Source organism: Ixodes scapularis, unplaced genomic scaffold (genome assembly GCF_016920785.2).
Source record: "Ixodes scapularis isolate PalLabHiFi unplaced genomic scaffold, ASM1692078v2 PGA_scaffold8__174_contigs__length_109621045, whole genome shotgun sequence".
Lineage (NCBI taxonomy): Eukaryota > Metazoa > Arthropoda > Arachnida > Ixodida > Ixodidae > Ixodes > Ixodes scapularis.
The window spans coordinates 24706367-24732785 of record NW_024609883.1 but is presented as its reverse complement, the minus strand read 5'-3'; the positions used below and the strand labels follow the sequence as shown (position 1 = coordinate 24732785).

The following is a 26419-nucleotide window of genomic DNA, read 5'->3' as shown; positions in this document are numbered from 1 at the left end:
GTGCCGTAGCGTCTGACCTAATCAAGTCCTACCTCCGAAATCGTAAACAGTTTGTACATGTCAATAACGCCGCTTCTCAGCAATTAGAAATAAAACATGTAGTGCCCCAGGGCTCCATACTGGGCCCACTACTTTCTCTCATTTATATAAATGATATAACAGACATCCCGAATTCCCCGCATATGGTGGTGAACGCTGACGATACCAATGTTTTCTTCTGAAGCAATACAAAGGCGTCCTTAGAATAATGGGCGAATGATATATCTTCAGAAACTTTCAGAATGGCTTGAAACAAACACGGTTAAACTAAATGTTGACAAAGCAAAGTACATTATATTTGGACCTATCAATTAGCACGACAATAGTCTAATACATCTGCCAATATAATAGCACCACCCCCATATCTCAGGTTATCGAACAAATTTTTTTGGTTAATGAAACACTTACTTGGAACACTCACGTACATGAGCAAATTAAAAGGGGACCCATCAAGAACAGTAGGCTGTATATATAAAATAGAAAATTTATTACCGAAGTGGATTACTCTTTGGTTTACTCAAAACTTTGTTATGCAATTACGGCATGGGGGACAACCACTTCCAAAATTATAGCAAATTAATTATTCTCCAGAAAAGGCTTTGCGTATTTTAGAAAACTATCAAGGAAATTTTCGTGATTTTTTTATAGCACTCTAAATTACATAACATAACACACAACAGCTTAAAGCAAACCAGATTTATTACTTTAAACTTATGCAGACAATATACAAATAAAAACTTCATCGAATGGATGAAGTGCCATCGCAACCTTATCTTCTTAGAAACGCTAAACACGAGACTCCTATGGTCGGGACAAATTATGGAAAACAAAAACTAAATTATCAGGTTCCTCCAATACTAAACATTTTTGAAGGGCGTACTGATCTTACAATATCTTAGAACAGGATCATTCTCGGAATGACCAACAAGCGACTACAACAGCGCATGATTAACGAAGACCCAACGCTGGATCAAGTGATTCAAAAATGTCGAACCGAAGAACGTGAAGCCCAGCAGTTCAAAGATATGACCACCATGTTAGAGTATGCAAGAGGTCAGTGGCCAATCAGCAAATAAGAAGTACCAAATACTCTGAAGCAGTATTGGCCATACAGAGACGAGATACATGAAGAGGATGACTTGCTGTTCAGGTCAAATTGACTCATCATTCCAGAACAACTGAAGAGTGAAATACTAGTAAAGTTACACAGGGCGCACAGCGGTGTAGAGAAAACACTACATCGTGCCAAAGAAGTTCTCTACTGGCCTACAATGCAGAAAGACATAAAGGACAAAGTAGAAAGTTGCATCGCGTGCAAAGAAAACAAGCCACGACAACAGAAAGAAGCTCTCATTAACCATCCTGTGCCAACCGCACCATGGCAAGTGGTTGGAATAGATTTGTTCCAACACAACGGCCACCACTACATTGTGATAGTGGACTACTACTCGTTCTACTACGAAACACATCAGCTTCAGAGGACAGCTGTCAATCAAGTGATCAACTGCTGTCTAAAAACATTTGCTGTGCATGGATTGCCAGTCAAAGTCGTTTCAGGCAACGGTCCACCATTCAACAGTGCAGACTTTAAGGAGTGTCTACAGCACCGAGGAATCTCCCACGTGACATCCAGCCCCTATCACCCCAAATCCAATGGAATGGCTGAGAGAGCGGTGCAAGAAGCCAAAAAGCTCATGAACAAATGCAGCTATGGAACTACAGACTATTATGACGCCCTACTGGAGTGGCGCAACACACCTCGAGACGGAGTCCTGGGATCTCCAGTTCAAAGGCTTATGAATAGGCACACAAGGACAGAAATTTCCACGCATCCTTCGCTGCTTCAAAGCACAAAAACAAACCACACAGAAGTACAACAGCGGTTGAGGGACAAACAAAAGAAACAACGGCAACAATACAACAAAAATGCCAAAACTCTGCCCGAACTCCACACCGGAGAAGATATATTTCTCAGGGATCAACACAGCGGAAAGTGGAGGCCTGCTATTGTTTTAGCAAAAGCACCACAGCCAAGATCGTACATCGTCCAAGACGACGATGGTGTCCAGTGCAGGCGAAACAGCATAATGCTCCGCAGAAGCCAAAGAACGAAAAGGAAACCAGCCCGCTTCAGGGACACAAACTTCGTCAACAAGTAGGCGAAGAAAGAGAGATATAGGCTGGTACGAACTACAGCACGAGAAAGAGAGCCAGTAGGCGGGGTAAAAGACGACGAAGGTGCACGGGACCACAGGATGGAAACACAGAACACGGGCCTTGGACAGCATGGCGGACGGGCTTATGCTACCTCACCTTATTTCTAGTAACGTCTGTAAATAAACGGTTTATTCGTGTAAACTACAGCGCCGACGATGTCTTGGAAGAGCTGAGCGTCTCTCGCAGCTGTTGTCACTTTGTTGGCTGCCTGTGTCCCAAAAGTAACCTTCCCTTCCCTTCAGACCTCCACAGTTGTTTTTCCTTTGTTCTCGCTATTCGTTCCCCTTCGGAAAGCTTTGCGCGAGCATAAGAGGATATTCAAAAACTGCCAGTGGAGCCGTCGCAGAGAATCAAAGGAAGACGCCGACATTGTCGTTTTTTCGGCACTCTTTCAGAGCATCGATATGTGCTGCTATGTTCAGGCTTGCTTTCTAACTATTTTCAGATGGCTGCCATAAATTAATTACGTGCCGAGAGACGTGTCTGTTTTTTTATCCAAAATGACGCTAAATACAGAGAAGGTTTGAGGCGGAACCGAGGGCGAAGCTATCCGTTTTCTGCTATATCCTATTGGAGATTGGGTCTTGAAGGGCAGTACCGTGCGCAGCGATGCGACAGGTTTGTACAGAGGCGTTCCCGACGTCAATCACCAAATCTTCCACGCTATTTGTCAACCACTTTTTATGTTGTGCCCATAAATACTGGAAGCAAGGTCCCTTCAAGTGTATACTGATCATTGGGAGAGCGAAAATCTGCATCAGTAATTACGCGCTTCCTTTGCTTGCATCATGAGCGCGAATTCTCCGCCTTCGAAACACCGAAAATTACGTCAGTGCGTGTTCCGGAAAGATCTCAACCCGAGTACGAGAGCTGGCTCCCGCCCGTGGACGACGATGCCACCGCTGCAAGATGTACTTTATGCACAAGCACGTTTACGGTGGAATTTGATGGCGTCAGCGCTGACAAGCCCCCCCCCCCCTCCCCCCCCATCACGCGTCAACGCAGAAACATAAGCAGAAGAGCCTCACCTCGAAACAATCGGCTGCGCTCACGAAGTTCTTCGCTCCAGCTACTTCTAGCGCAGAAGATAAGGTGACTGCTGCAGAACTGGGCACCATATTCCACGGCATCAAGCACAACTACAGTTACCTGTCAATGGATTGTGGCAGCAAGTTAGCGTCAAAAGTCTTCCCGGATTCCGACGTCGCTTGCAGAATGCGATTTGGAAGAACGAAAATGGAACACCTCGTGAAAGATGTGCTGGCGCCTTATGCAGTGGAGTGCATAGTCGAGAAACTTCGCCCAGCAGGCCGTAACCTCCCGTTTGCTCTCTCCACGGACGCCTCCAACAGGGAAAATAGAAAACTTTTCCCCTTCGCCATGCGCTTCTACGACGTGAATGGTGCCGGAATAACGGACGCTCTCATCGACTTCTGTGAGCAGGCAGACGAGACTTCCGGCGGCATTTGCAAACTCGCGGCAACAAGTTTGGAGGAGGTGGGTCTTCCTTTAGAGCGAGCTGTAGCGTATAGCGCGGATAACGCTTCTGTGAATTATGGGAAACACAACTCCGTTTTCCAAAAGATGCAGAAAAATTAGCCGCACTTGTTGAAGGCTAATTCTAATTGCCATGTAGTGCACAACGCTGCCAAGCACGCAGTGAGTCGTTAAAGTTTGATGTGGAAACCCTTGTACTACAGGTCTTCAAAGAGTTTTCTTCTAGTTCGAAATGTGTAGAGGAATTGAGAACTTTCTTTTTCTTTTTTTTTTTTACTTCTGTGATCAGGAATATAGCAGTGCTGGGTCATATTTCTGTCCGTTGGTTAAGCCTGTTTACGGCCTTAGACAGACTGATTAAGAACTGGGCTCCCATCAAGTCCTGCTTTCTGAGTCAGGGCGAGGAGGAGTGCGAAAAAAATAATCTGGATATTTATTGGCAACCAGGCCGATGAACTTTCGGAGTGCATCACGCTTCCGGAGTGCTATCTGCCCTTCATGCACTCGTTCCTTGCAATGTTTCAGGAGATCTTCGATCAACTCGCACCGGAATCGCCCTGAAACCAGCACAGTGCACAGCGCCCCTCGGTCGTGCAGCACGATGTCGGTGCAACATCGAGGACAAACTGCGCCGCGCCGGTGCACCGCGGCGAGCTCCACCTTGCGTCACTTCGCGTTCTGTTCGTTTTTTCTTGCGTAGGTCAGCGCACGGTGCCCGTCTGCTGTCAATTTCTTCTATTTTTTTACTCGCGGATTTGGCGGTCCCACAGAAATAAACATCGTGGACGTGATTGTCGATGGGGTCACGAAGCGGGTGACAATTCCACATGTATATTAAAACTTGTTGGCCTAGTTGGTCCATGATGCAGTATAGAGGTTTTTTGCGCGACACAGGTGGCAATTACTTGTTGTCCGTGTTTGTCCGTGTCCGTGTGCTTGTCCGTGTCTACTCGCTTGTAATTGTCCCCTGTGTCGCGCTAAAAAACCTCTATACTGCCACATGTATATGTTGGCCATCATTATTGGTTCAAGAAAACGAAACACCAGATAATAGCCGTACCTCGCTGTCATCGAAACGCTTCGCGCCGCTTTCCACGAAGTTCGTGCTTCTTGGGCGCTCCTTGCCACCGCAGCAATCGCCAGTAATCGCGGCGATGGCGAGAAGCTCGTCGTCTCGCCGTCAGAAGACCCGAGGAAATCATCTGGTGCAGCTGCGAGGCGTGTTCGTTTTTGCAAAATCGCCATCTCGATAGTCTGCGCGTCTGCTACTCCCGCCATCTTCTCGATTCCCGCTCCTGGCCGCAATGCCTGATAGGACTGCCCCCCCCCCCCCCCCCCCCCCCCCCCCCCCCGGCGCACCGCCGATTTTCTTGGTGCGCGTTGGGGCAACGAAAAACCGTACCGGGAGGGTGCGCTTCGTTGATCGAGGACGTCCGGTGCGCACCGGTGCACTTGATCGAAGATGATGGGGCGCACTTCAGTGCCCCGGTGCGCACCGGTGCGGATGATCGAGGATGCTATCATTCAACGATCCTCACCCTCGGAAAGAGTCATCTTGAGCCGACAGAACTTTACGCTGTAATGACTAAGCTCAGGAAGCAGCTGATTAACTGGAAGGATGATATGTTCTTCGGTGTAAAGGCTAATCAGGGACTTGAAACCCTTCCGGGCGGACAGGCTGCAACGCTGGAGTTCGTGAATGTTTATGACAGGGCCCTTGCGTACCTTGGAAAGAAGTTTGACTTCGAGAATTCCCCATTTAAGAGGCTCGCCGAATGAACTTTTTCCGCATACCGACGGCACCAGGCGGTGGCTGCGCGAACTAAAAATGGAGGAAGTGACCTACCTGCGCTACCAATCGATAATGGGAGCTACGCTGCCAGTTTCTTCGCTCTCTGAGCAGCGGCGCCTGCCCAACTTGGCCCAACGCGACTTTAAAGAGGGGCATCCGTGGCATCCACTCAAACGTCGTGTTTTCCTTTCCGTCGACGTTCTTTTTTTGTGTAACACAATTATATATATGCTGCAGTTACGTGTTCTACTCGCTGATATACAGCCTCCTTCCGAATTTCCTCGATGTTTCGTTCCGACTTCCGCCGCTTGGCATCGGGCGCTCACGCGTGCGCAGAACGCTTCTCGGAAAAGGTCCATTGGATCTGCGCAAAGGTGCACCCAGCATGTCCGTCGTAATGAATTCGGGGGAGCTTTTCGACATTAACTTTGAAGAGGAACGCGATGAATTGTACTCAGAGCTTTGTCTTTTAAGGGATACTCTTCCTGGACTTCTCGACATGACGAGAAGTCGAGCTCGATCTGGCTCAAATTCTTGAAAGAGGTCAGGCGCCTCCATTTGCAGAACTTAATGGAGCGTGTTTTCTCCATTCCCTGCAGCAACGCGTTTGTGGGACGCGTCTTTAGCGTGATGGGGAACTTGTGGACGGATGAGAGAAATCAGCTAAGCGTCCCAATGGTTAAAGCGGAGCTATGTGTCCGGTATAATTTGGTGTACAGCTGTGAAGAGTTTCTAAAGATGGCGAGAGAAAACAAGCAGCTCATCCGAGCTGCTTGTTTTCTTCATAATGAACTTGATAATGAACTTGGCACTCACTGCGTATGTAGAGCTGCAGTTTTGAATAGACCCGATGTTTAGCATCTGAGGTTCACTGCATCAATACTTTGAAAAAGGTGCATCCTGCAGTTGAGTGCGGGATGCCATAAGTATCAAGTGAGTCATCGGTTGCGATTGCAGCACATTGTGAATGGAAGAAGTTGAGTACACTGTCGGTTAGGGCATGCTCAGGCTGTTGCGCTGGGAAAGGTAGTACCTTTCGATTAAAAAATATTGAACATGATTTTAAACCTGAGACTGGGGCAGAAAAGAGAACACACCAGAACGTAGAAAAAGAGGAGGCAACGTCTCAAACTCAGCTGCAAAGTTTATTTCGTGCACGCCTTATATTCCACAACTCCAACGCCGTCTCTAAAAAAAAATATAAAAAAATGAAAATTTTTTTTTTTTTTTTTTTAGAGACGGCATTGGAGTTGTGGTATATAAGCCGTGTACGAAATAAACTTTGCAGCTGAGTTTGCGATGTTGCCTCCTCTTTTTCTACCTTCTGGTGTGTTCTCTTTTCTGCCCCAGTCTCAGGTTTACAATCATGTCCAACTTACACCAGCTCGCCTGCACTCTGACTATTTTTTCGTTAAAAAATATTCATCGCCATGTGAAAAGCTTTACCACATCGATCCATATGTATGACTGATTGGAGCTGTAGCCTAAGCAAACCGTAACTGAAGAATCTTTGAAATAATTGCCGCAGAGAATGTGCCCCGATGTACCCACGCCACGTTCCGAGGAGAGTTAAGGGTGTCCCTGCATAAATTTGCAACATTTCAAGAAAGTTGCAGAAGTTCTTTGGACGTTTTTAGAACCTTGTTAGGACATTTGACTGTTGACTGACTGTCCTGGTAATGTTCTATGTCGTTCCAAGAATATCCCTTTGAAAACATTCCCCGAATGTAGCGACAAGTGCCTGCGCCACATTCTGATAACGTTGATAGAACGTTATGTAAATTTGTAACATTCCAAGTATGTTGCCTACGTTTTTTTTTTTTTTTTTTGTTTTTTTTTTTACATTTCGTGCTACGTGGGCAGGCCTGGCCCGTAAGAAACCAAATAAACTTCAAACACTGAACGCGTGATGCTAGTTCAATGTAAAATACATTGTAGTTATAAGAGCTTTAAAGAACTTATAGAAGACCCCTCTTTTAATTGTTTTCATCTCTACGATTAAAAGAAATGATATAGAATTATATTTAAAAAAGTGTAATGCTCTGGCCCTTTTTTTTTTTTTTTTTTTTTACATCAGGGCAACTGTTCACCAGTACTACACGTACTCACCTCATGTTCTTTATCCAGTTCTTTCGCGCTTTGGGGTCTTTGGCAAATTTTAAGAAACTGCAAGAATCGTTCTCCACGCGTTTGTAACCAGGTACGAAGCACCCTCCCATAGCGCGAGTCCGCAAACAAAATTTGAGATCTCAATCGATCGCCTGAAGTGCTTTTCTGACTGGTGCAATGCGATCTTTTAGCAGACAATCACCTCGATCGACGCCCGGACCTTCGATAAACCATATTCTGCATCGCACCCCATTAATTCTTATAAGCGTCTGAAGCCCATTACATTTCAAACAAATGCAGTATCAGAATATCGTTTCTATTCACACGATTCAAACGACGGCGCCGGCTTGGCCGGGCGGCGTGTGGCAGACGGCATGCTTGCATTCGTCGTCAGCTGCAGGCTTCTTGAGGACCGGAAGTTGCGGTCGAAAAAATATTTCAGAATCACGCGATTACCGGCACACTTCTGTCAAAACATATATGAGATTCAAGCTTTCTATATCTGTGATTTTTATAAGTTTAAATCCTACTCCTGATTTTTTGAGCGATCGGGTTCTCGTAACGAAACCTCTAGCCACATATACAGGGTGTCACAAAAGAAAATTTACACGGTCTTTTTTACCGCAAAAATAAACTAGGCATCGCCGAACGCTCATTCTCCGCCCAAAGGTAGCGCTAGAGGTCATAACCAGATGCCAAACTTTCAGCGAGATCCGATAACTTAATCAAAAGTTATAAGTGATTTTCTGAAAATTTCAATGGGAAAATGGCGGCCGACCGAGTTTTCAAACACATGGGGCTCTATGGCACCAGAAGCCGAAAACGGGCAAAAATGGGCTCTATAAGTTGTTAGTAAGCATAGTGGCCCAACACGAGCGCGTTGTCAGACGAGAACCGCATTCCAAAAATGAACAGCGATCGAGCATATATAGCGTCGTGTCGGGTGGAGTGCTCAAATAAATAGCCCCCCCCCCCCCCCCACACCAGGGATTTCCCTAGACCCCCCTTAGCGGGGGTTAAGACCCCCCCCCCCCCTAGTTTTCCTGGACACCCCCCCTTGAATCTAAAAAAAAAGGAAAAAATAAAATAAAATTCTTTTTTTCAGATTAAGTAGAAAACACCACCTCTCAGGTGTATATATTGCCGTTATTCCTGTTTATTTCTTGTTTATTGTTCACCACCCGTGACAATATAAAGGGAAACATACATTACGGGTATGAGCATTTGGTTAATAGACGTCTGTATTTTAGCTAGTGGACTAAAAAAGAAAGTTTTATATTTTATCTAGCCTCGCCTCGCATCGCCGCCTCCCCCCCCCCGGAGCCATTGAGTCACCCCCCCCCCCCCCCCCCCTTGATTAGAATCCTGGGGAAACCCCTGCCCCCCCCCCCCCCCCCCCCCCACACACACACACACACAAAATGTTTAAAAGGGGGCGCGGCGCTTTTGATGGCGCCCTGGGCAACAGCCCAGGTCGCCCACCCCTAGCGCCGGCCCTGCTCATGACGTCACACTTAAGGAGTCGATTTTGATGGTGGCAATGGTACAAGCCAGGTTATAATGGACAGTAGGTGGCATCCCTATGTCCAGTGCACGGAGCGAGGTGTAACTGACACGCGATCGCTTTCCAAAGCCACGAGCTCTTCTGAACCAATGGGGAGCTCGTCAGTGGGTGCCGCCATTGATTTTTGGGACAAACAACCCTCGTTGCCATGGCATTTCCGTGGCAACGCTGTTGTTTGCCCCATAATTTCATGGCGGCGCCCACTGAATTGGTGTCAAACAGGCGAGATCTGGAGCCCAACACTTGCCTGACCAGTAGGAAGTCGGCGTGTAGCGGATGCTCTCGACACTGCGCCTGGAGCGTTGTCTAGAACCAGTCGTCATAGCGTGGCTTTGGAAAGCGATCGCATGTCAGTCGTCGTACAGACAAACGCTGAGAATGGCACCGTGGGTTGAGAGAGCCGTACAAACCCTGCTTCCAGAAGGTGTTGGTTTCACTCTGCCGTGAGGAGAACGCGGGTTCGCATTGAAACATCTTTTGATACGTCGATCGAATTGAAAGCCAGCTGCAACAGCGAGCAGACGAAACCGGCAGTAGGCACGGATCAGACGATGGGAGAGCGCGTCGTGCCCGGCGCGTCGGTGCGCAAGGCAGCCTGAGACTGGGTTCTTTTTCCGGCGTTGCTTGGTATGACGTTATGCCGGGTCCTGCCCTATTTAAACGTCCTTGACAGTGTTGTTACTTTTAAGCGTAGCTTATTTAGTGACCGTAGCCAAACCAACAGGTTGCAGCTAGACTCTCCCAATATACGGCTCTGGCCAAACAGGGTACATGCCACAGTTACTGTGGTACGGTGGTACATGCCTAGCACGTACGTCCGTACGTCACATGATGACGTCAAACACCGGTGTCTACCATGCTGGTGGTTGACTCGACGGCCCTTCGCAGCGAGAGCAATGGTAAACTGCGCTGCGCTCGGGCTGTAGCAATTAACCCGTACCCCGATGGTCGTCCGATCGTTTCGTCGGCATGCCCCGCGAGACAGAGTAGCCGTCAAGTTAAAGAAAGTACGAGTGGCAGGAAAGGGATGCGGCCGCGGATTATCGATGTTTGCGGGACGCATTTCATAGCGGCGAACGACGGCACTTTTCTACCGTTGTTTACGTTCGCGCACGCCTTTGCATCGGTTTTTGCTCGTTCGTGGTGTGTATGGCCTTTGACCTTCGTTGCATAACGCCATTTTCACGCTTCGAGCGCACCGGGGCTCCCGCCCGAATCCGGGCGAGTGACGCGCCGCGAGCCCGGCCCGAGGGCGATCGGTCGGCGGCGGCCCACGTGTGCATGCTCGCCCAGCCGCCGCCGCCGGGTCATCGGATTGTGCCGTCCGCGAGACGGTAACCTTTGCAAGGAGCGAAAGTATGCAGAGGAGCTGGTTAGGATAACATCATAATATAAGCCCTGAGAGACGATGAGAGTTTCTTGTCCGCTATTTGATTTATCCTTTTCTCGGGGTTAAGGTTATGACGGTAACATTGCGTTGTTTACCAATATTTCGCAAAATCGTAACAATTTTTCTACAAGCGACTCCTAGAGCCACTCGTCAAATAATGAAGCGTGCTGTTAGGCTGTGTTCTTTTCTTGGCGACACGGCAGCCCTTCCCGTCAAAACTTCGTCGGCGGCATTTCGAAACTTTTTGCTCGTAGGGCAATCGCACAAATGCCGAAAAATTCCGCACGTACTGGATAAACGTCATCATCGTAAGCTCAGCACGTTTTTCTAAGTTCACGGTACCTTTGTTGAAAATGTGGTGTATTTTAGCGCATGTCTGGACCGATAGCGGCATCCTACGCCTTGCTAAGCGCATCCGCGCGGTGTGAACTCAACCACCAGTATGGTGCGGGGTCCCGTCCTTCCCTAGATGTTCCCTAGCGCGACGTCACTTGTAGATCAATCGGCGCAGAAGGTTCGGCGCGTAGAACATTCTAACCTCGAATAAGCAATACGGTTCTCGAATTTACCAGAGCGCCACATTTACAGAAACAACAAAAAGGTGTATCCACAGCACAATATCCGCTCGGCCACGGGCGCGCTGCCCTCTTAGCTAGCTGTACCGGCGGGAATATATGCGCAAAGAAGCTTGGACACCTCAAATATAAAGCAAATATTTTGATACGTTGAAGGGAAGGCGAGAAGCACGTCCCAGAGCACTCAACAAGGTGCTTCAAAACAAAACCCCTAACAGCGTAGTATACACAGCCCTGGTTAGTGCCGGTGAAGTGGTAGCCGTAACATACAATGATCAAAATACCTCACAAGTTACAGCTCTACACACAACTATAGGAGACGAAATCATGATAGGGGAGCAGGTGACTATTGCTCTGGCCATTACCCAGCACCTCCGTTACATCATCACGGACTCCCAAGACGCCTGCCAGGCATACTTATGTGGTCTCAATTTCCCGGAGGCTCACCGAATCCTCGACACCCACCAACCACGTGAAGGGAAGCAGACCATCGGCATCATCTGGACTCCGTCCCATACTGAGACTGAAGTGAGGGGTAATGCCCGAGCCCATTACTTGGCACGCGAAGAAGCTAATGCCCGTGCCATGGTTTCAGGGGACAAACACCCAGATCAGCAACCGGACTCACTCACCTACTCACCACCTACAAGAACATCACCCCTTACTATCGGGAGAAACGGCACAGTCTACCACCACATCATCATACGCTTGACACAGAGGAACAGGTCAAGTGGTACCTGCTCCAAACCAACACTTAATCAATGCTATCAAGACTCAACCTGCTTTACCCCCAGCTCTACCCCTCACCCACATGCCCCAACTGTCAATAGAACCGAGGCACAATTTACCACATGGTCCTGTCCTTCCCGAAACATCCAAAACCACAAGACGCAGCACGGCTTCAAAACCGCCTCAGCTCCTGGAAGACAACCATCAGCAGTTGCGTACCAACTTGTTTTTGAGTGGGGGGCAAACAGACCCCTTCCCCCCTCCCAGGGCTGATAGGCAGTGCCCCTGGTGTCCCTTGGGCGCCGCTTGCCAGTGTTTGCCCTGCCCAGTGGCGGCTGTTTCAGGGGGGGGTGGCAAGCACCCCCCTTGTCCCCCATGTTGGTATGCCGATGACCATCAGAGCCTTGAACACGGAGGAGCAGCGTGAGCTGGCTATCCTAATAAAATGGAGAGTTCGTGATTCATTTTCTAAGGTTAACAGCGCAAGTTCTAAGGTTAACAATGTGTCGGTGTCTGCGATTGAACTTGCGCTGTTAACCTTACAAAATGGTTATCCTAGCCGATGAGGCATGCAAGGCTGATGGGACCCCGGACATAGGGACCACCCGAGGGTGAACACCCGGTCATCCTAGATGCCTTCATTAAATTATACTCTCTCTCATCGATGCTGCGATGAGTGTCAAAGGCTTCGACGAAGGAAGCGATTCCGTAAACGTGATCATCGTGGACTGCATGCTCGAAATGCGGAAGGTAAATGAGAAAGCTGAAAAGGCTGAAGCTCAAAACGCCAAGTCAGTGAATGCATGCAAGGGGACGCAGTGTGGTGGACAGGCGATGTCACCAATTGCCAACCACAGCAGGCTTTTCAAATGGGAGGATCCGAGGATCCGGCAAGGAAATCGATTTATCCACGAAACTATCGTGCCATTTTCGAAACAAACTTAGCAGAATTATAAGAGGGTACAACGGGCCCTATAGTAGGTGGCAGGTTAAGAGTAAAGTGGAAAGGAGAGGGAGGAGCTTCCACTTGACTCGTGACGTCAGTGATCGGCGGAACCAGCGGTAGTCCCTTCCCGACTCGAGCAAATCACACAAACGGCAGGAGCTTAGAGGAAATTCACTGTCATCAGAGGTATTTAGCTGTCACACTCTCAACAACGGGGTTCGGTGCGCGCTGAGAAGCGTAGAAAAATGGAGGCGTACGTGAAACAGCGATATGCGCATATGGCAGCAGCGCTGTTAGATGCAGAGGATGATGAACTGCCTCCTGCTAAAAAAAAGACGCTCCTCGAATGGGCGGATGCAACACAAAGGAAGTGGAATCAAAGACCAGTTGTACGAAGAGCAGCTTGAGGACGACAGTGATGAATATCGAAGGCCCCTTCGGGAGCCTCGGACGAGGTGCACAAGAGCGCAAGTCACAAGTTAGGCGATCCCGATGCCACCGCCGGCATCACGCCAATGTCACTGAGCAAAACCCGTAGGTGCCAGATGCGCAAATAAAATACCGCCAATTGCAAAGCGATCCCACGCCAAGGTGGGGAGCATTCGTGCAGCTTCAGCAGAAGCTTCCCCTCCCCCTGGGATGTCTACGTCTGCGCGGCTCTGCGCAAAAGCGTGACGTTGTTACCAGATGATGCACATCCCGGGGACGAAAGGGATTTCTTCCACGTGTGAATACCCCTTCACCGGACGCCCTGTGACAAATCGCCATGTTACAAATAGACCTCATCTGGTTTCCATCAAGCCAGAGACTAGCCGAAAAACAACAAAATTACCCGTCAACGAAATTACAGTGACAGCACAGGGGAGTTGGTACAATTGTATTATTTTGTTGAATTACCAGAGACTGGGGCGAGAAAGCCAGAAGACATCAGACCATGAAAGGAAGAGAAAAAGGTGACAGGAGGACAAAATCTCAGCCTCCCTGTCACCTTTTTTTTTTTTTTTCTCTTCCACGGTTCAATGTTTTCTGGCTTTCTCACCCCAGCCTCGGGTAATTTAACAAAACAATAAAATTGCTGTTTTTTGGGGTTTTTTTTGCTGCAAATGACGCATGTTTAGGTACCGATAAACTCAAGAACAGTAATTGAGAATTCCCAAAAGAGGAGGCAGTAAAGAGAAAGATCTAAGCATGCCTGCGTAATAAACGAAGGATTGGTGCCAAGCGTCACGACTTTCCACGTGGATGGTCGCCCCGGTGGGGTGGCGGCCATTCACGGCCTTGCTCGGCAGACCTCCGATTACGTCCAGAATGATTGTAATCCGACGAGACCGGTGCCGTTTTTGATGGCGCCCAATGCCATTGTTGGGATGTGAGAAAGCCGCTTAGCCGTGTCACAATCAGTGGCTTTGCCGCATCCACACCCCGGATACCAACGTTAGCAGAGAATGTGGATGGATGCCTAAGCATTTTTCTGAGACATAGAACGACCCTTAGGGGTTTACGTCCCATCTTTATTATCCCTTCACAAGGTCCGTGGGAAGCTGCTTGGACATGTAGGGCCCATCCAGTTCGTAGCCCAACTTGCGGTAGTAGTTCCGTGTGCCCACACCTGCAATGCAGAATGGATACGATGGCAAAAGATTAAAAAAGCACCGTCGGCCACTCTTTACGCAGAACGTTGGCTCTGCATCTTCAACATACAAAATTCACATAGGGTTGCTTAGCCCAGGATTGAGTCGTTCCTAACGCGACTAATGTAACAAATTGATACCCACCCGACTCCAGTTTGGTCAGAAAGTCTAAATGATCCACCATTTTAGAAATAACTGGTGCCACCTGGCACAAAACGGGGTTCGAGGATTTTGATGATGAAACAATGTGTGGATTAGGAGTGAGACGTAGGAAGCGTGTTAGAACAAACGGCAAAAAGATAAGCCACAACAGGAGCAAGAGAGACTTTGGGGAAGCCCAATTTAGGTCACCAAAGCTCAGTCGGTCGAACACGTTCGCATATTTTCACATCAGAACCTCCCAAACCAGCGATTTTCTGAAATGGTCCATTGGCCTTTCAAACTTGGAAAAGAGCAAAAACCCCTGGAGCCAATCAGAGCAACGGAAGTGCTTGACAGCCTTTACAAACGAATGCGAGAGAATAATGCAAGCCTCTAAGCAGTAGGAGAAGAGCTGAAGAAACCTTCTTTTATCCTTTTTTGTTTGTGTGTCTTACAGCCTGTCAACATTAAATCGCCTGATTGTGTGTTCGAGAATACGTCACAAGCATGGACCTCGATCGTAGCGATGAATTTCGCGAGAGGAGGGCAGAGAAGGCACGCTACGTTGGCATTCGGTCCCAGCCGACACAGCGCTCGCTTCACTTCTGTCCTCCGATAGTTAAACTTCAAAATACAGCGGCCATCGGGACACAGACTCTTGGAAAGCTCTATTCGGTTAGGGTAGCAACTAAATGTCGCAGCCGCCATCAATGTGGTCACATAAAGTGAAGCAAAGCTCCGTCTTGGGGTGGTCTATTCGCTCCAAGTCCAGCTGCTTTCCGCAAGGTCTTCCTGATCTCACCGAGTAAATTGAGCAGGCGCGCGCGTTCCAGGAGTGGTGCTGCCGCCATGCTACTTGGGGTCGTCGCTTTACGGCTGCATAGGCCTCCAATGCGCACACGCCATCGTTTGGAAATCGTCGTTTGGAGAGGAAATCACTAAATACCAGCTTTGTATGTGTAGTCATTCATATGACATATCATAATTTTATCTTGCATTATATTTAGATGAATTTCTGATTATTCCAACTTGCGATAATTTAAACCAGATTCGTGGCTTCTTGGAGTTTGAATTAATGAGTCTACTGTATTCCCATATCCTCGCAATACCCGATGTACACTAAATGCGTTTTACGGACTGTAGTCCGCACCCGGTGTTCTGGAAGTCCACAAAGACAAAGTTCAGTTCTTTCACCAATGTCTCATGCCTGTACTTGCTTATAATTAGGCCTATGTAAAGGAAACTGGCAAAAATCTGCTTTTTATGAGTAGCTATCCATGTAACAAATCATAATGCTGTCTGGTATCATAAGTGTTTAGATAAATTTCTGATAATTCAAGCTTCTAATAACTCAAACCAAAATCTGTGACTTCCTGGAGTTAGAATTAATGAGAGTCTACTGTAATTAAACACCAAATGCCTTCTCAGGTATATCAATACAACCCAGAAAGGAAATCGGTCAAAGAAAATACAACGTGCAAATGTTACGGCAGCAAAGACAAAAAGGCCAAACATCACTTTGATGTTGTTTGCGCGAGCTGCATGAGCGCAAACGCAGACTGAGTCAAGCTTGCCCACCCTGCAGAACCGAAGGACTTCCACCTAAATGGGATGTCTGCGTGACCCTTTTCTCCAAAGTGGGCTCTTTCAATATTGCTAGCTGACCTCGTTTTGGAAATGAACTTGCATCCCCGCGTCGCTCCAGCATCATTTGTTTGCACGGTAGATGGCCGTGGTTTCGAGGAGTGTATGATTCATGCGTGCCAATCGTGGTGTGGACGGCATTGGACCAACTGATGAGGAACAGTCTGCGTCAATATCTTCTTTCTAAACTATTGTTCCTGCAATCGGATCGCTTCATATTTTCTTGGATTAGTACATTCCTCGCATCTAGTGTGGAATACACGGTCGTTAACAATTTTAAATCAAACCTAACTAACGTCACCTCGGGAGTACCGCAGGGTTCCACTCTTGGGCTTTTTCTTATCTTCATTAACAATCTTCCGCAAGACATTTTTGGTAAAATATGTCTATTCGCGGATGATTGCGTCATTTATAACATAACCGCATCAGAAACCAATAATCTTGAAATTCAAAGTGATCCCAATAGAAATTAACGATGGGTGCAAATTAATCCAACTCTCTCATAGAATGTCTTCTCGAACCTTTCCGTATACTATTGACAAAAATGTGATTGAAGGTGTTTCAGTGTATAAAAGCCCTGGCATAAGACTAACGCCTTTCGTGGAAACCCCACATCGAAGCCGTTGCTGCGGAGACTTCCCAGACACTCTGACTTATCGGACGTAATTTACGAGACACCCCATCCTATGTCTTGAAGATGGCCTTCAAAACCGTTGGAAGACCTCAATTAGAATACACTTCCATCGACTGGGGCTCTCGTCGAGTCTACTTAATTAATCATCTCGAGTAAGCCCCAAAAAAATTATTCATCTTATCCTCGTACGAATATTCCACAATCTTGCCTTTGCCTTCTTCATAAAATTTACTACCATTGCCCAGGGCTAAGAAGTGCCCTCCTCTCTCCTCTCACCCTCCCCTCCCTCCCCCCGATAGAATATCATCCCGCCTAAATAACTCCCGTTCAGTTAAACAAATTTCCAGTAAAACTAATGCATTTAATGAACCATTCCAGCTGCCATCCTCTATCATTAGCAGCACTGATGCAGCAAAATGTTATAACCTTCTACTAGCCCCTTTAAATTGAGAAAATATTTAACTTTCACTGTTTTTATTTTTGTAAATTTTGTTTCTGTTTTGTGTCACTATAGTATTATTCTATGCATTGCCCCTCCCTATGTAATACCATAAATGGGCCTTTAAGGGTGAAATAAATTACAGGAAACTAAACTCACTCATCACAAAGTGATGCTCATTCTCGTCGATAGGATATGTTCCTTTAAACCCTCTTGAATTACCTTTTGTCATCCTATACATAGACTTGTTTCTCGTGTAAATCATTCCCTCACAGGGGTGACGGCTGTTACTTGGGATATCGCAGTATTAAGCTGCTACGAAGCACCGACACTGCTACAAAACACTACGAGCCTCACGCTGAGCTTGGTAAGTCTACCATCGAGAATTTAGATCAGCTTGAAAGAAACGTAGTAAGCACTTTATTTGAACATACGAATCTCAAATTAAACGGGAAGATGTTTTTAAAAAGTATCAGGGGAAAAGCCAATTGCTGACAACAAGGATGCATGGCTAGCAAAATCACAACTCATTGACAGACTTGATGCACAAACTTGATTGCTGAGTCTCTGTTTATCAGGCACTTCGTCAAATGTTGTTCCGAAAATAAAGAAGCTCAACTCCACCAAAAAGGAGCCCCCTCCCCTCCTCCCTCCTCCTCTCCTCCCCTCCCCTCCCCCTCCCCTCCCCTCCCCTCCCCTCCCCTCCCCTCCCCTCCCCTCCCCCTCCCCCTCCCCCTCCCCCTCCCCTCCCCCCCCCCCCCCCCCCCCCCCCCGCCCAAGATCCAAACCACCTCAGACACATCTGCCTCCGAGTGCAAGCACTGCTCGGATTTTTGGTAAAAGGCATAAAGGCGCTCGACTGTGCGCAACAATAGACTACTTCCATAAAGCCCTGCATGCAACACGGCGCGCGTTGCACTCTGGGAACTAGTTGGCCAGGGAGGAGGGTGGCATGGTTTCGGTTTCGATCGACACGTCGACAAGGGATTGTTTTCTGGTCCCGAGAGCGTCATTTGTGGTCTCTAAACTAACCTAAATGGTCATACCTCGAAGCTTTAGCACAATCCCGAGACGTATAGCTTGTCGTATTTTTGTACTTGAGCCTTTCTGTTAGCGTTCCAATCGAGGTATGTGGACGAGCCAGTGCTGGGAGTCTCGACGCTGCGAAGCTCGGGTGCTCGGGGATCTTGCTTGTGTACGAATCAACAGGCTGTAGCAACCTATAAGTATGCATACATCGAGCTAGCGCCTTTACATTAGTGTTGTTGATCAGGAAGTTTACTTCGTGCGTCCATAGACGAAATATTACTTTTTGCAATTACTGTTTTTCTTAATGTGCCTGAGTACGCAAGGTAAAACTCGGAGGTGCCATTGAAAAGCTCAATTTGAACACACTTATCTCTTATCTGTACTGGCCCGCAGCACTGCACGAAGTGAAGTCCCCACCCACTTGCATTCCACTAATATTCAACATCGCGTATGCGCATAAAGTTATCCTGCAATCATATAGGCAAATTCGCGCATACAGGCCGTTTTAAGAACGCAAAAGTCGAGCACTTGTGTGAAGAATGTCACACCGTTTGCCGGTAGTGCGTCAGACGGGCATGAACCCCTATGCGCACCGCATTGGGGTTCATGCATGCCCGTCCAGCGCACGGTGCGACATTCTTCAGACAAGTGCTCGAACGAATTCAAAGCGCATTTGACGGCTGCTAATGGCCATAATATTTGTTATGTGTTTGCTTTCTTCCTGCCTGAGTATGCCGAGATAATTTCAGACACACTGTTCCCGGCACAGATCTCGGGCGTCAGTAAAAGCTCGTCCAAAAAGGCTTAGCGAGGAGTAGGGGACGCTTGTTAGGGCCTCCGTCGTAGCTATAGTCGGTTACAAGTCAAGAAGGTAGGAGAAGCTCCTCCCACAAGCGTGATGCGCCCGTTTCAAATCTCTCCGCAGTCGAAAGAAGAGTTCACTGGAAACGCTCCTTGTACCGCTTCAATAGATTCCCACTTGTCTCCGATCCCACTTTTTAAGAATGCGACCTTTGTATTCATCAGAGAGGGAACCGAGCCCCTGAAAGCAGCCTTTGTATCCATCGGGGGGTAAGCTAATCCCCGAAGGTCGTATTTGTTTCCGTCGGTGGGGGGAACTCTAATCTCCCTCTCGTGGCTTCCACAATGCTAAGTCAAAGTCGAAAGATAAAGCAAATACGTACAGAAAGGCAAGACCCTTCTCGCGCGTTGGCCGCGACGTCACGGAAACGCTGGGACGCTATTGGATGCGGAGGTGGCGGAGGGATATCCGATTCCCTTTGAGGGGCATTTGCCGCTACCTTCTTAACCTGTAACTGACTATAGCCGATTTCAGCGTTTCCGAAAAGTTAATCTTCTATCAGCATAAAATTCTAGTTGTAGATATATGATGACACGAGGAAGACATCATAGTAACTTTTGCGCAGTAGTGAGGTCGAAACGCTGGCCTCAACTTTGATACCCTGTGAGGATGCGGCTTGCTTTTCGCCCAATGAAGTAACGAGAAGCGGACATTTGGCAACCAAAATGCGTGTAAGGCTCCAGACGAACGAACAAATTTTAGTTGTAGTTCACTGGTACTAGACGGGATTACTGACATTGAGCTCAAAGTTGCACTCGTGGGGTGATGTGACTAAGCCACGTCTTACTACGTTCGCATACGCACGCACAATATCCGGTGTTCCGGGAACCAAGGAAAGTGCCCCGGTCTTCATTTTGCATCGCTCGAGAATGAGTGTATTGTACGTTCGTGAAAAGTTAGATAATCGAAAACGCAAGCAGCGCGTTCGGTCGCGGCGTGATAGCATGAGATGAAGCTGCTCAGTCGAAACCGAAACTGAGTGGCCAACTAGTTCCCAGAGTGCACTGCGTGATATTTCGCCGCGATGGGGCGCGTCGGTTTTGGAAGAAGTCCATTATGCCGTTCTCGCAGTGTACCCAGAGAATGAAGTATCTGCCAAGTACCTGAGATGACGGCGATCTTGCTGGAGCCATGCTCAGTCAGGGCTATCCTCTCGGCCTCTTCCATCAGCAGCGTTCCAAAGCCCTAGCAACAACACCATACAAGAGCCACTTAAAACACTTTTTTCACTTAATAACCTCTCGCTTAATCTTACTTTTCCACTTTCTGGGGTCCAACCAATTTTGTGAATACCTCGGATTACATTTTTCTTTTGGAAAATTAACGCCATAAAGGTGACTTTAAAGTTTTGCTCCGAAAAATAAACACCAATAATATGAATTTAATCATTTTCTTCCAAAACATCAACACTGTTAAAAAGAGTTTAAACTTTTTCTTCTAAAAAATTATCATCATTGAGGAAAAATTAATCGCCACATTTTATATCCCTTAGCAATACTTGCAACACGAGCCTCCGACTTTAAAGACAATGCATACGGACTATAATGTGTATGTATATGTTGTCTTTCTAATTTATTTTGTAAGGTTCATTTCACTACACATCTCTATTATCGTGAGAGACTTCGAAAAGATTATAGGTATTTTCAAATTTAAAAAAAAGTTCTAGATGCTCGAGGGCAAAGCAAAAAACAATTAGACCGTATTTTCCGGACCACAGTCTGTACTCTTCAGGGGCATACTTTGGCTCGAGAAAAAAAGTTCTTCCTTGGATAGTTCACGCCTGTTGCTTAGTCCACCCCTTGCACATCGTCCGCACGTAAAAAATTCTCATCAAAAGCACACCTTGAAACTGCCCGCTTTATTATGCACAAAGAAGTTTGGATCACACAGAAGTCGTCGTTATCATTTGTCACTCCAAAAATCTCTCACATATCGTCAAAATGAATGACCTAGAATTACAAAATTCTTGTATAGTCCGCACTTCTAGTGGCCTGCACCGCCTAAAATGTTAACTTTTAAACGCATATTATCTGCAGACTATGAAACGGAAAATATGGCAATATTAAACGAGCATTCATGACGGTGCGATTGGCCTTATTATTTCTCATAAATTTAGAAATTGATAAAAGAAGTATAAAATACCGCGTGTGCCCAAAATGGTTTACGGCTCCTTTCGCTGCAGAAGTAAACTATGCATCGCCGAACACCAATTGTCTGCCCAAATATAGCACCAGAGGTCCAAACCAGGTGACACAATTAGAGAATTAGCCGTTATCTACTTCAAATGCTATATAAATTGATTTGCTGAAATTAACAATGGAAATAAGGGTTTTTCGGTAACTGGCGCCGTTCAAGCCCTAGGAACCGGGCGGACGTAATTCGAGCCCCGACCAGGGCACCCCTAGTGGCAAACAGGTCGATTGCATCAGGAAGCTTCTGCAGTCGCTGCATAGGTTGTGCGTAGTAGCTGCAGTAGCGGGACAGGGCTCTAGTTTCCGAGATGGCTACTCCGCACCAAAAAAGCCACAACTGCTGCATGGTCAGCTGCAACAGTAGGTACGTACAAGAACGTACACGGCACAAAGTTTTATGGCTTCTTTTCGAAGTCGTGCGAGGCGGAGCGCCACGCGACCTGGGTGCGACTTGTGCATGAATGAAAGTGACGTTTCCCGCCCTGCATTTCCCATTTTGCTTTAAGCTGCTGACGAATAATACAGTTAACTTTTTTAGCGATGATGGAACAATATGGAGACCTACAGAAAACTCGAAAATATGCAGCAAACACTTCACCGGAAACAAGAAGCGGACGAAGTCGCCCACACAAGCTAAAACCCAGTCTATCTTTCCATCAGCCTACAAAAAAAAAAATAGTAGGCTGGGAATCGCGAAATGGCGTGAAAACTATCGCGCAGTTCTTGTCAAGCTGTTTCAGAAAGCAATAAACGTACATCATTAGCGCAGTCTACTCAACGCAAACTAAGAAAACTCTCTTATGTCCTTACGCAAAGCTCGACATTTTTTTGCGGGCGGGCTCAATTTCGTCTGCAGAGTACAGCACGCCGTGACATCATCTTGTCCGTCCAAACGGACCTCCCTCATGTCGTACACGTGACCAGATTCCCCCTCCGTGGAGGGGTCTTCCCTTCGTCATATTGACACCATAGAAGAAGCTTTCGGATTTGTAACCGCCTCAAACACCGTCGTATTCACAACGGGGACACCGTCGACTGTGTCAATCGTCCCCATTGCTTCACGACGATTCTGTGCCGGCTATTGCTTGATGGCAGCGAACAATAGGCGACCACCGCGACGCGGCCGGCTCGCTCGTTTCCTGCTTATTCGGAAGCTCCATAGGCCATCATTTTCCCTTTCAAAATTTCAGAAAATCATGTAACTTTTGAACAAGATAACGGTTAGTTCTGAAACTTTGACACTTGGTTCGTTTTTGCTAGCGCTACATTTGGGCAAGGAATCAGTGTTCGGTGATGTGTAGTTTGTTCTTGCTGTGAGAGAAACCGTGCACATTTTCTTCTTTTAACACCCTGTACAAAATTAATTTGATTCAAATAACTTTTTGACCGTTTTTTTGCCTTGCTAATTCACACTTTGGGTGGTATCACATGGAGATATTAGTAGACTGCAATTACGTTGCGCAGTAAGAAACAAACGGGTCTGCTGCAGTAAGATGGTAAGCTGGGCGAGTTGAGAGTTGATAAAGGCTGAACGCAATGAAAAATCGTGTACAAAGAGACGAGGAGAAAAAAGGAAGAAACACAGAACTCAGTAAAGGTACAGACCTGATGTTGAAACTTGGTGGGGTCACGAACACTGACCGGAACCACGCTTCCATACCTGCAGGCAGTCAAGGCCAACTCGCAGACTCAGATTCGATGTACAAACAAACGCTCAGATATTTTCGGTCTAGTGGAGTGAAGCCACGGACACCAGTTGCACTATCTCGAGGAGTGAACGGCTTCTGCGACAAAGCAGTAAGAAGGAAGTGCTACATGCCTGGCTGGAGAGAGGTGGCACTCTACCTCGTACAATCTGCTCTGCAGAGACAGCGAGTCAATGGCTACTTGACATAAAGCGAGGCCAGTCACATTAACTGTCAACAGAAGCCGGAAAGTGTTCTAACTTGTGCGGTGTAACCTCATGAAGTAGATACGTAACAATTTTACAACTTCCAGTGTCCAATTGTAAAAAGTGTGCAAACACGTAGACCCGACGGCACGGTGGCAGCCCCGTATGTATTCCGCCAGTCGGTTGTAGACATAACTTATCGCGAAGGTGCGATTAGATGGTGGATTTTTTAAGTAAAATTGGAGAAGAATGAGTTGACCCGAGCAAGAAATCGCAAAGAATGAGATACTTTGCCTCCGGACCAGACTAGAGCAGCAAAATACTGAGCTACCCTTCGGCACCCCACTCCCTGACAAGGGCTTTTGGTGCTTCGTGCAGGGAGGCTGCGATTGGCGACCATTACAATTTGCAAACTTAGCTATGGTGCTAAGAAGCTCAGGCAATATTGTTTTGTTTTGTTGCGGATTGTTTTAACGCTCGCAAGGAACGAAAAAGTGTTTTCCCGAGTTTTCGGGTGAAACTTGAGACACCCGGCAGCAATGATTTCAAGCAGCAAGGTGGCCAAGTGTCATTACCGTCGAGCGTAAAAGCATCGGATGAAATGGTGAGGCGTCCATTTTGCCAAAATGAAGAGAATACTCCTTTTTGGCAGTTTTTGGGTCATAATGAATTCTCCAATCCTTCCATTCGACTGAGGTAGCCCCATAGTAAACCCCAAGACTGCCAAAGCCCCCGTCGGACACTCGAGAGAGGCGACCTCTAGAGAAGGAAGGATACACGTGGAGCTCCCGGACCATCGACGCCCCGCCCTTCAGCTCTGGCCGGAAGGTCTCCTCGGAGCACCTGCGCAGCCGCAGCAGCCCCACCAGGATGTCCTGCTCGGGGTCCTCGTACGAAAGGAACGTCTCCCAGCCACCATTGGCCACGTAGTCCCGTCGAATCAGCTCCACCTGTCAACAACCCGCATCAGCTCCACCACTGCCATTTCAGGCCGCAAAAGCCGCCATAGTGCACCAAAGCTATGCTAGTGTTCACAGAGGGGTAAAGGGGGAAAAAATGTTATGTTCATTAATCCACGAACATGTTGATTTTTAAATATTACTACAACAAAATATTGCATCTGCATCTAATAAACCGTGTTTAAAAATCACAGGTTTTTTACTATTTGTATCGATCGTACGGCGGCAGCATGAGCAACAAAACGTCACAGTAGCTATGTACTTTACTGCAAGTGCTTTTTAGATGTACTTTACCCCACACTGCAAATAAGGAAGCACTGATAAAAGAACCGCCCAAGCTCCAACATGTCTACCTAGTAGAGAGTTTGAACTCCCATGTAACTCCTGTGTTTCTGGGCGCTGCACACACTATATTATCGCAGAGATAGAGGAGGCAGAGGACGACCGGCCTGATGGTCAGCCAGATTTTGAGTATCCCGACCTGGAGGCAATCTTCCTCCATCTTCATATGCTGCGAGTTACTGCTCCCCTCGACGCGGGGCGCCGCTTACGGGCTACTTGACGCTCCCTCACCCGTGCACTGCTCAAACCGTACCGCGACGTCCTGATCACTGGTAATTTTAACTCCCACGTCGACTGGTTGAGCAACCATCAACCATAACCTGGTGATATCTTAGACAACTTTCTCCCGGACGTCTTGGACCATCCTTCTTCTAGCCCCCGCCTTCGAGAACCTCTCTTGCCGACTGCAGACTGGCGGAAACCCGCACTCAAGTATGGGCTTCTGCCTCTCTGTTTCACCTCGCTTGCCCTCTAGGATAACACTTGGAACAGTGAAAATAAAGATTATGATTATGACTATTATTTAAGCAATTCAACAGGCTGTATAAATAGCTTTTTCTGCCGATGCAGATCGCGTTTATAGGCTACTTCTGCCATTTGGGGTGCAGCAGTAACGAAAATATGTGACACAACTTTCTCTCTAAATTTAGTGGGAAAGTTTTTCAACTAAATTTAGGAGGAAAGTTAGATGCAGAATGCACAATATGCACATTAACCTGTCAAACAAGTCTAAAAGCCTCAAAAAGCGAGAAAGTAGTTCGCATTGTCTAAAGTTGCTAGAAGGCAAGATATCAATATCCATCTAAAAGTCTAAAAGTGCTAATAAAGTCGGGCTAAGAAACACAGAAGATTCTGCTTATATCACAATTTGAATCATTTATCCCTCTACCGGTCCTCAAGGGACTATGACTAACATTGCTGGTATTCCTGGTGCTAAAGATGAGATTTCAATAAATTTTCGGTCAAACGTAGCACTTCATGTTGTCAACGTCTTCTGTCCTTATTAATAAAGTTGTTGCCGCTTTGTCGTACGCCAGAAGAACCCGATCACGAGCGGGCAAATGAAGGCTGGTATTCTCCTTTCATAAACGAGATTACGGGCCGCCCGATACGAAAAACCCTACAAAATATCAACTCACCTTCCGGCCAGCTGTAAATCGTTGATTGTTCACAAACCGTTTCGTGCATAAAAGTTTCCAGACGTCGGTACAGCCACTTCTGCCAACCACAAAGCTCTACTGGGTCCAGAGAGCACTCACTAGCATTACGGAGTTGTCAAAAAAATTAATCAGATTAGGAAATGAATGGAGTGCATTGAAACTTTTCACAGGTGGTGTATTTATCGTACTCAAATTTCACGAGTGTAAATTTTCGCAAATAAATGGAAAAAAAAAGTACCTGCTATTTCTACGCATAGGAAGAAAAAAAAAAGAAACAAACTGCCTGTTCAAGGCTGCTGTTCACAGATGGAGCCACATGGAAGAAAAACTTGCCTCCATGAGACGAACACCCAAAAGCTAAACCAGCAAATCCGAGCTTGCGTGGAATTATCCGCGAGTAGCGCATCAACCGAGCAGTTTGCTTTTCTTTTTTGCCCCACGCATAGGAGTAACACGTTCTTCTCTTCCGGCACTTGTTGGCAGAAACCTAGAGTCACAAGACCCGAGCGTGATCAACGCACTACGTACTTAAAGACTCCTTCGTGAAGTTTCACTGCGTTCCGTTTGCCTTTTTTTATACATTCTACGACGGCGCAGCAGTTGGAAGGACCTGGCACGCTTCCTGGTGGACGGCCGC

The 26419-nt window shown here is 47.2% G+C and overlaps 1 protein-coding gene across 1 annotated transcript in view; it reads right to left on the bottom strand.

Annotated features, from left to right (window-relative positions):
- Positions 1–14348: 14348 nt before the first annotated feature.
- Positions 14349–26419, bottom strand: part of LOC8031185 (elongator complex protein 3) — a 31068-nt gene continuing 18997 nt past the window's right edge. Inside the window, exons 13-16 of the mRNA XM_040213031.3 lie at positions 24099–24271; positions 23036–23090; positions 20342–20423; positions 14349–14467 (exon numbers count right to left, since the gene is read on the bottom strand). Of these exons, the coding sequence (XP_040068965.1) occupies positions 14373–14467; positions 20342–20423; positions 23036–23090; positions 24099–24271 (405 nt within the window). The 3' untranslated portion in view covers positions 14349–14372. The remainder of the gene's footprint in view (positions 14468–20341; positions 20424–23035; positions 23091–24098; positions 24272–26419) is intronic.